Source organism: Arachis duranensis, chromosome 10 (genome assembly GCF_000817695.3).
Source record: "Arachis duranensis cultivar V14167 chromosome 10, aradu.V14167.gnm2.J7QH, whole genome shotgun sequence".
NCBI lineage: Eukaryota > Viridiplantae > Streptophyta > Magnoliopsida > Fabales > Fabaceae > Arachis > Arachis duranensis.
Window position 1 is genome coordinate 26,534,776 of NC_029781.3, and position 10,495 is coordinate 26,545,270.

General features: G+C 38.4%; 1 protein-coding gene across 1 annotated transcript; it reads right to left on the minus strand.

Annotated features, from left to right (window-relative positions):
* Positions 1–7,692: 7,692 nt before the first annotated feature.
* LOC107469655 (uncharacterized) lies at positions 7,693–8,528 on the minus strand. The gene is made up of 2 exons (XM_016089033.1): positions 8,064–8,528; positions 7,693–7,956 (listed from the first exon to the last, which is right to left on the minus strand). Exons 1-2 carry the CDS (start codon positions 8,526–8,528, stop codon positions 7,693–7,695), a joined length of 729 nt encoding a protein of 242 aa, XP_015944519.1.
* Positions 8,529–10,495: the final 1,967 nt, after the last annotated feature.

The window sequence follows — 10,495 nt, forward strand, 5'->3', positions numbered from 1 at the left end:
TTTATTTTGGATTGATTAGAATTTATTTGTTTATTTTTGCCAAACTCAATAGGAAACCATAGTATAGCTATAAGTAGTTGGGCATTTAGTATAGTTGCATGCATGTAGGTAGTGCATTGATAAGTTGCTTGCCTTTTTACCCTTCTCTTTTGATTGTGACTAGCATGAGGACATGCTATTGTTTAAGTGTGGAGGAATTGATGAATCCATATTTGATGATAAATTTTGGATTGAATTGAGTGGATTTCATCATATAAACATAAATTTATTCATTAAATAGCATACTTTTGTATTTTCTCTCTGAATTGTGTCTAAATATGAAAACATGCTTTTTTATGCCTAATTTAATCAATTTTACTTCACTTTTCCATTCGATGCCGTGATATCTTTTGTGATTGATTTCAGGTGCAATAGGTAAGAATGGTTTGTTAGGAGTAGAAGAGAAGCATGCAAATGGGAGGAAACATGGAGAAACAAAGGAGAAGAGCATTCTAGAGTATGTATACGCATAACATCCCGTGTGTACGCACAAGATGAGAATCATCAAGTGTGCGTACACACAAGTCTCAGCACGTGACTTCATTAAAAAGTCACGTGGCTCACGATTTTGGAAGCTTGAAGGCCCAATTCTGCATAGCCTAAAGCTTATATGGAAGGGCTAGCAAGGGGTGAACACACATAAGACACAGGCATTTTTATATAGTTTTTTGGAAGTTTTAGTTTAGTTTTTCTTAGGTTTTCTCTCAGGGTTTAATTAGGGTTTATATTACAAGCTTATAATTTCCACTTTGATCTTGAATTCTAGCTTGCTTCCGTTGTAAGTATTTATTGAATTTCTCTTTAATTACAACATTTGTGCTACACTTTCTTATAGTTTAAGCCACTTTGTTAATATATATATATACTTTTACAATTTTGAGTTCTAGTTGATGAATTGATATTTCGTGGTTATTATATGTTTGTTTAAGCTGCCATTGTTAATTGTGTTCATTGATTTTTTATAGTTTTAAGTATTTTTGCAATTTTGCTATTTTTGTGAATATGCTTACCAAGTATTTGTTGAAATGTCAATTTTGAACATGGAGTAGATATCCATTCCTTGGCTTGGGAAAATGAGTATATAGGATACTAGAGTCCTAATGTCCGATATTTAGTGGTAATTCTTGGGTTGTTAGTTGTTCTTATTTCCACTAATGCTAGCTTTTTACTAAGATAATTAGTAAGTTAGCTAGGATTTGTGGATTGAGAATAATTATGCTCACTTGACTTATTCTTCGATGTTAAGGGTTAACTAAGTGAGATTAATCCATTATAATTACAATAGTTATGGTTATGATAAGGAAAGAATTCCTTAACTCAACACAATCCAAGGTTCCATTTATGCCTTGAACTACATTACCACTAGCTTCAACCTTGCTTTCTCCCCATTTGCATTAATTGTTCTTTAATTCATTCATTAGTTTATTCATTGCACTTTTATTGTTCTTTAGTTCCTTTAATCTATGTGATAAACCGCTATTTTACAATTTATTTTGTACTGAATTGAGTGGATTTTATCCATTATTCTCACACTTATTCATAGAATTCGCATGTTTTACATTTTCCTTCCTAATTTTGTGCTATGATTGAAAACATACTTCTTTGGCCTTAAATTTGCTAATTTTAATCCTCTCTTATTATCATTTGATATCGTGATATGTTTGTTAAGTGTTTTCAGGGTTTATAGGGCAGGAATGGCTTAGAGGATGGAAAGGAAGCATGCAAAAGTGGAAGGAACACAAGAAATTGAAGGAATTGCTAAGCTGTCAATCCTAACCTCTTCGTACTAAATTGATCATAACTTGAGCTACAGAGGTCCGAATGAGGCGATTCTAGTTGCGTTGGAAAGCTAACATCCAGGGCTTCAAAATGATATGAAATTTACCATAGTTGCCTTACAGTTAGGTGATGCGTACATGTCGCCCATACATGCACGTCACAGGATCAGCGTGACCAGTGCAAGAGGCAAATGACGCGTACGTGGCTGTCACATGCTGCACTTAACAGAATTCGCTGGGGTGATTTCTGGGCTGCTTTTGACCCAGTTTCAGGCCTAAAATTATTAATTAAAGGCTACAGAGTGGAGCTGGAAAAGGGGAATCAATCATTCACAATTCATTCACACAATTTTAGGTTTTAGATTTAGTTTTCTAGAGAGAGAGGCTCTCTTCTCTCCCTAGGTTTAGGGTTTCTTCTTTAAATTTCTCTTTAAGTTCAGGTTCAATCTTCCTTTAATTTAGTTTTCTTCTACTCTTATTTGTTCTAGCACTTTAGTTATCTACTTCTCGTATTGATTCCTTTATTTTGCTAATTTAGTTTATGAACTCATGTGTTACTCTCAACTTTGATTAATGCAATTTATGTTTCACGTTTCTTATTGTTCAATTGCCTTGTTATTGTTATTTCCTTGCTTTGGTTAGTCTTAGATTTTGCTTTGTCTTGTCAATTTTTTATATTTCTACTTTATGCCTTCCAAGTGTTTGATAAAATGCTTGGTCAGATTTTTAATTAGATGTTTATGTTCTTAACTTGGATTGATCAAGTAGAGATTCTTGAGTTATCAAAATTCTTTTGTTGATTAATGATTGAAAATTGCTAGTTGGCATAGGCTTCACTAAATCTAATATGTGATTAGGACTTGTGAACTTAAGTTAAATTTGCTCACTTGACTTTCCTTCATTGTTAGAGGTTAACTAAGTGAAAGCAAAAGGCAATTACCATCACAATTGATAATGATAATGAGGATAGGTATTCCAATTCTCAATCCTTGCTAAGACATTTTCTTAGTTGTTATTTTATTTCCTTGTTATTCACATTACATATCTTTTATCACAAAAGCCCCAAAAATACTCTTCTATAACCAATTATAAGTACACCACCCTGCAATTCCTTGAGAGATGATCCGAGGTTTAAATATTTCGGTTAATTTTATTGGATTTGTATTTGTGACAAACAATTTAAATATTGATTGAGGTTTAATTGTCGGTTTAAAACTATACTTGCAACGTGATATTTTTGTGAAAATCTTTACCGACATTTTTCCTCCGTCACTATGCTCTATAATTGAAACCTCCGTTTTCACAAACAAACTTGTGCGCTCATGATCACTAGTTCCGTGGGAGATGACCCGGGAATTCAAACTCCCAGTTAATTGATTTGAATTGTGACAATTCTTTATTTAAACTTTGATTGCGAGGATCGATTGTCAGTTTGGGCTATATTTACAATGGAATTACTTCGTGAAATTCCGAATCGACATACATTCTCACACCAGCTAGAAAAACAACTCTTTTGAGCTTTTCATCACATTTAACCTCCTTAGCCATTGATGCTCAGAGTCTTGGGCCTTGCTTTTTATTTTCTTTCTTTTTCTTTTCTTGCTGTTTCTTTTACTTCAAGGATCAATTTCTTGTTTGATTTAGAGAATTCATAATACTTCTCTAAATTCCTGTACCTCAAGAATTAACAACCTTAACTCTAAGATCAAATATGCACTATTCTTTTCATGCATTCAAAATCACAGTTAAATAACACCACTTCAAGATAAATAAGATAATTCAGAATATAAACTCAAATTCTCATGCATTATATCATTTCTTTTCTTTTTCTTTTTTTTTGAATTCAACTAAAATTTTTCAACTAAAATTAAAATACTAAAAAATTAACTAGAAATAAAAAGACTAAAACTGCTAATACTCGTGCAAAGGATTGGATACATATAACAAAAAAAATAAAAGAAAAAATAGGGAAATAACATAAAAGAACTCAACGACCTCAGTCATACTGGTGGCTACCTCCTCCTTCTGATGGAGCTCCTGGAATCCTCTCTGAAACCCAAAGATGTGCCTCATCTGTGAGAGCTCCTAACACTGACTCTACTGCTCCTCTAATAGCTACTAAAGAAGGGCAGTGTGGCCCTCATGACTTACCCTCAGTTGATCAATAGATGAGGTCAGCTGCTGTCAATACTCCTACGAAGGAAAATACTTTTCCTGAGGTATCACTGGCTGCTCTGGCTAAGGTGGTGGAACCGGTTCCTCCCTCGAGGCTCTGACATACTCCCGAGCATACTCCATAGTCTTCTTAGAGATGGGCCTCTCTATGGAGATGAGTGTATCATGCTCAATACGCACTCTGGCAGCATCATAGAGGAGATAGATAAGGTACGGCAATGCCAGCTTGGTGTGGGTAGAGGCATTGGAAGCAATGTTATAGATCTCCTGTGAAATAACCTGCTCTACTTCCACCTTGTTCCCGAGCATGATACAGTGTATCATCACTGCTCGGTCTATGGTAACCTCAGAATGATTGCTTCTCGAGATGATGGAGTGCTGAATAAACTCTAACTGGTAAGGCTGGCCTTCAGAGTTGAGCCTAGGCTCCTAGAAGGCATATATCTGCAAGTATCTGGTTTGGCTTCTGTTCACTGTTGATCCTCTCAGTATAAGAATAAGGATCCTTTCTAGTTTATGGCAAGTAGACCACCTCTCTCACCCTCTATAGACTAAACTCAAGGATCTAACCTCTAACCATCGTGCAACAGTTCTTGGGGTTATGATTTACGCATTTCACATACTTGTATGTGACCCAAGCATTGGTGTAAAACTCTTGGACCATCAGTTGGCCCACCTCAGTAACTGGATTGCATAGTGTGTCCGAGCTCCTCCTCCAAATCTCAGCCTGAATCTCTAGATACTCGTCCATCTTGAGATCAAACTGGACCTCTGGAATAACTTTCTTCTGCTAAGTGATCTCATAAAAATGGTCCTCGTAGACCTTGGAGCTGAACTAGGTCGAGTCAAAAGGTCCGGTCACTGGGGCATTCTCTTTCCTCTTCCTAGAGGAATATTCTCTTGTCTTGGGTGCCATCACTAAAAATTAATGAAGAAGAAAAGTGGCGCAGCCGCACCAAACTTAAGAGTTTTTCTCGTCCCTGAGCAAAAAAGAAAAATATAAGGGAAGAGGATTGGTGGGAATTTAATGGGGGGTAGGTGGTTAAATGGGGAATGGAATAAAATGTAATGGGGAAGGAAAAAAATAAAGGGGAGGGGGAACGTGTGTAACGGTAAAAAAAATAAGGTTAATAAAGGGAGAGATATAGGGTAGTAGGGAAACTGAATGGGGAGTGGTGGGATGGAGTGGGGCCCACGCTTTTCAATTTTCAAAATTTAAAACCCCCTTTGAGTAAGAGCTGCAGGCACTACTGGCACTAAACGCCGATCTCGGCGTTTAGCGCTGCTAGTGCGTTTCACCTTTTTTTTAGGACGAGGCCTTGGCGCTAAACGCTAGAACTCGCGTTTAGCACCATTGGGACAGAGAAGGCTTCACATATTGTAGCCACCTTGGCACAAAATGCCCAGCATAGCATTTTACGCCACTAAGACAGTGGCTAATTCTTGGGTTGCGTGCTCCTCGGCGCTAAATGCCCAGCCTGGTGTTTAGCCCCAGCTCCACAGAGGACTTACCTTGAATTACGTGCCATCTGGCGCTAAACGCCAGATTGATGCATTTAGCGACGTACCTCTAGTAAGCTCCCCTAAAAAATATTGCCCCTAGCGCCAAACACCAGGTCTAGCGCTTCGTGCCGGGACACCCGAAGCAAATTCTCTCCAGAGTGTGTTGTTTTCCCTTTTGATTCCACTTATTCCTTTTTCAACACTTTGCATGACTAAAACACACATAAAAAGTAGAAAAACAATTGATGTAGGGACAGGCCAATAGGAGTCTTGAATGTTGTCCGGTATGCCCATAGAGCATCATCAAGCTTCCTAGCCCAGTCTTTCCTTGAATTACTAACGGTCTTTTAAAAAATCCTCTTGAGTTCTCTGTTAGAGACCTTAACCTGTCCACTTGTCTAAGGGTGATAAGGGATTGTCACTTTATGATGGACTCCATACCTCTAAAGAAGTGAGTCCAGCTGTTTGTTTCAGAAGTGGCTTCCTCCATCACTAATTAGTGTTCTTGGGCCACTAAATCGATTGAAAATATATCTCTGAAGAAAGTTCAACATCACTTTGGAATCATAAGTGGGTAAAGCCACTGCTTCCAACCACTTGGACACATAATCAACTGCCACCAAAATATAAGTGTTTGAGTATGAGGATGGAAAAGGACCCATGAAGTCAATACCCCACACATCAAATAACTCAATCACCAGTATTTCTTGCTGTGGCATCTCATGGTTGTGGAGAAGATTCCCTTCTCTCTAGCACTTGTCGTAGTTCCTCACAAAATCCCAAGCATCTCTAAAGAGAGTCGGCCAATAAAAACCACTCTAGAGGACCTTAGTAGCCATTCTCTTACCACCTAAGTGGCCACCATACTCAAAACCATGATAATGCCAGAAAATCTGCTGTGTTTTCTCATCTGAGACACAACACCGGGTAATACTATTTGAGCATCTCTTGAAAAGATAAGGTTCTTCCCATAAGAAGTACTTGGCATCATTTAAAAGCTTTTTAACCTGCTGTTTAGTGTATTTCTTGGGAATGAACCTCATGGCTTTGCAGTTTGCAATATCTGCAAACCACGGAGCCCTTTAAATCATAAAGATTTGCTTATCTGAAAAGGTCTCAATCACAGGAGTGGGTTGTTGCATTCCCTCCTCAGGCTTAATCTTGGAAAGATGGTCAGCCACTTGATTCTCTGACCCTTTTCTGTCTCTAATCTCAATTACAAACTCTTGAAGAAGGAGCACCCACCTAATCAACCTTGGCTTAGCATCCTATTTGGTTAGAAAGTTTCAATAAACTTTTCAACCATGTCAAAAAATATGGAAAGCATGTACCTCTGAAAAGTTGATGGGACATTACACAATCCAAATGGCATCCTCCGATAAGCAAATACACCAAAAGGGCATGTGAATGCCATCTTTTTTTTATCTTGAGGGTCCACTGCAATCTGATTATAGCCAGAATAACCATCTAGAAAATAATAGAATGCATGTCTGGCTAACCTTTCAAGCATCTGATCAATGAAAGGCAAGAGAAAGTGATCCTTCCTTGTTGCACTATTAAGCCTCCTGTAATCAATACACATATGCCACCCAGTGATGGTTATTATGAGAATAAGCTCATTCTTGACCATTGTCACCCCTCCTTTCTTGGGAACCACTTGCACAAGACTCTCCCATTGACTGTCAAAAATTGGGTAAATTATCCTGACTTCCCAAAGCTTCATAACCTCTTTTTGGACCACTTCTTTCATGGTTGGATTGAGCCACCATTGTGGTTGCACCACCGGTTTAGCATCTTCCTCAAGTAGGATCTTGTGCATACACTTAGTCAGACTAATCCCCTTCAAGTTACTAATAGTCCACCCAAGAGCTATTTTATGACTCTTGAGCACTTGTAACAATGATTCCTCTTCCTCATGCCTCAGAGAGGAGCTAATAATCACTGGATAAGAATCATGCTTGCCTAGGAATGCATACTTCAAAAGAGGGAGGAAAGGGCTTCAAATCAAGCTTTGGAAGCCCTTCCTCTTTGCTAATGGCATTAGGTTCCCTCTCTTGAGGTGGTAAATCATCAATCTCAAGCAAACCATCCTCTGAAAGGGTTCCAAAACATCATCAAGCTCTTTAGTTTCAAAAACCTCTTGAATTAGTGGCTCAATAAGGTCAACTCTCATACATCCCTCAGAATCACTAGGATATTATAGAGCCTTAAGCACATTAAGGACAACTTCTTCTTCATTGACCCTTAAAGTCAATTCACCATTTTGCACATCAATAAGGGCAGGAAAAATAAATAGTCCTACTTTCACAACTAAATTCTCAACAACTCCCAAAGGAAACTTAATTGAACGATCAGCAAGTTGAAGAGAAATACGAGTGGATTTTACCTCATCAATTTGGAGCTTTCTCATCAAGGAAAGTGGGATGAAATTGAAGCTAGCTCCAAGATCACATAGTTCCCTCTGAATAGTGATATCACCAATGGTACAAGGAATAAAAAGCTTCTAGGATCTTGCATCTTCTCAGAGAGATCCTTTTGAATAATAGCACTACATTCTTTTATAAGCACCATGGTTTCACTCTCCTTCCAATTCCTCTTGTTGGTCAACAACTCCTTCATAAACTTAGCATAAAGAGGCATTTGCTCAAGGGCCTCTGCAAAAGAAATGTTGATTTGTAGCTTCTTGAAAACCTCTAAAAATCTAGAAAACTGCTTGTCTTTGGAGGCCTTCTGAAGTCTTTGAGGATATAGCATCTTAGGCTTGTACTTAGGTGCTTTAGGCTTTGCCGAATATTGCAAAATATCAACTAGAAAAGGGTTATCCGGATGCCTTGGAAGGGAGTGTTCTTCTTGGCTCTTAGCCTCCTCCAGAGCTTCTTTTTTAACCGACTCCTCACTAACTTTTGCTTCTGAACCTGTTACCTTACCACTTCTCAAATGTATGGCCTTGTACTCTTCCTTTGGATTAGGCACTATATCACTGGGTAAGGTAGTAGGAGGCCTCTCAAGTGCTTGCTTACTCAATTGACCCATTTGAATCTCCAAGTTCCTGAGTGAAGCTCTAGTTTTCTACATAAAACTATGAGTACTCTTGGAGAGTTTTGCAACTATAAATTCCAAGTCAGATGATTTCTGAGAATGTGAAGATGCTTGTTGTGGTTGAGAGGGCTGAAACTGGCAGTTGTTGGAGTTGTTCTGATTAAAATTGCCTTGAGAATTGTTGCTAAAATTCGGTGTCTCTATGGTTGATTGCTCCAACCAAAATTAGGGTGATTCCTCTATCTCGGATTATAACTTTTAGAGAATGAATCATTATTGAGGGGTCTAGAAGAATTACCTATGTAATTAACCTATTCAGGAGAAAATTGGCCATAATCATAACTCTCACCTTAAGGGAAGTTGCCACTCATGTCGTAGGAAGTATCTTGTATATTGATTGTTGAGACTTCCAATCCACTCAAGTGTTGAGTAATAGCATTAATTTGTTGGGATATAGCCTTGTTCTGAGCAAGAATTATGTCCAAAATATCCAATTTCATGACTCATTTTCCCACAGAGGTCCTCTCAGAAGAATATAGATATTGGTTGTTGGCAACCGTCTCAATCGAATCAAGAGCTTCCTCAGGAGTCTTTTTCATGTGAAGAGACTTGCCTGCAGAATTATTCAAAGACATTTTGGCAGCCTCAGTAACTCCATCATAGAAAATCTACAACTCAATCAAGATTGAAAACATGTTAGGAGGACATTTTCTGAGCATCATCTTGTACCTCTCCCAAGCTTCATAGAGAGATTCACCCTCTCTTTGCCTGAAAGTCTGAACATCAGTCCTCAGTTTAGTCAGCTTCTGAGGTGAAAATAATTTGGTCAAAAATCTATTAACCAACTTGTCCTATGTATCCAAGCTCTCCTTGGATTGTGTGTCAAGTCACTACTTGTCTCTGTCCTGTACAGTAAACAAAAAGAGCAACAACCTAGAGACATCAGGATGAACTCTATTGGTCTTCATCGTATCACAGATTTACAGGAAATTGGAGATGAATAAGTTTGGGTCTTTCTGTGGGAGTCCATAAAAGTGACAATTTTGTTGCACTAAAGTAATAAGTTGAGACTTCAACTCAAAATTATTAGCAGCCTGGTGCACGAAATTGCAATCACACTTTTGCAACTCCGCACAACTAACCAGCAAGTGCACTGGGTCGTCCAAGTAATACCTTGCGTGAGCAAGGGTCGATCCCACGGAGATTGTCGGCTTGAAGCAAGCTATGGTTATCTTGTAAATCTTAGTCAGGATATCAGAAATTATCAGGATTGATTGTGAAAGACAAAAGAACATGAAATGATTACTTGTTTTGCAGTAATGGAGAATAGGTTGAGGTTTTGGAGATGCTCCATCTTCTGAATCTCTGCTTTCCTACTGTCTTCTTCATCAAACACGCAAGGCTAATTTTTTATTACATTCATCCAATCCTTCTTACTCCTTTCCATGGCAAGCTGTATGTAGGGCATCACCGTTGTCAATGGCTACATCCTATCCTCTCAATGAAAATGTTCCTATGCTCTGTCACAGCATGGCTAATCATCTGTCGGTTCTCGGTCAGGCCGGAATAGAATCCAGCAATTCTTTTGCGTCTGTCACTAATGCCCCGCCTGCTAGGAGTTTGAAGCACGTCATAGTCATTCAATCATTGAATCCTACTCAGAATACCACAGACAAGGTTTAGACCTTCCGGATTCTCTTGAATGCCGCCATCAGTTCTAGCTTATACCACAAAGATTCGGGTTAAAGAATCCAAGAGATAACTACTTAATCTAAGGTAGAACGGAGGTGGTTGTCAGGCACGCGTTCATAGGTGAGAATGATGATGAGTGTCACGGATCATCACATTCATCAAGTTGAAGAACAAGTGATATCTTAGAACAAGAACAAGCGGAATTGAATGGAAGAACAATAGTAATTGCATTAATACTCGAGGTACAGCAGAGCTCCACACCTTAATCT

What these genes read in the sequence shown, in the direction of transcription:
- LOC107469655 (XM_016089033.1), bottom strand. Translation starts at nt 8,528, where the DNA reads ATGGGTCAATTGAGTAAGCAAGCACTTGAGAGGCCTCCTACTACCTTA. An exon ending in GGAAGGAGAGTGAAACCATG is followed by an intron (nt 7,957 to 8,063) that starts GTGCTTATAAAA and finishes ATCACTATTCAG; the next exon opens with AGGGAACTATGTGATCTTGG.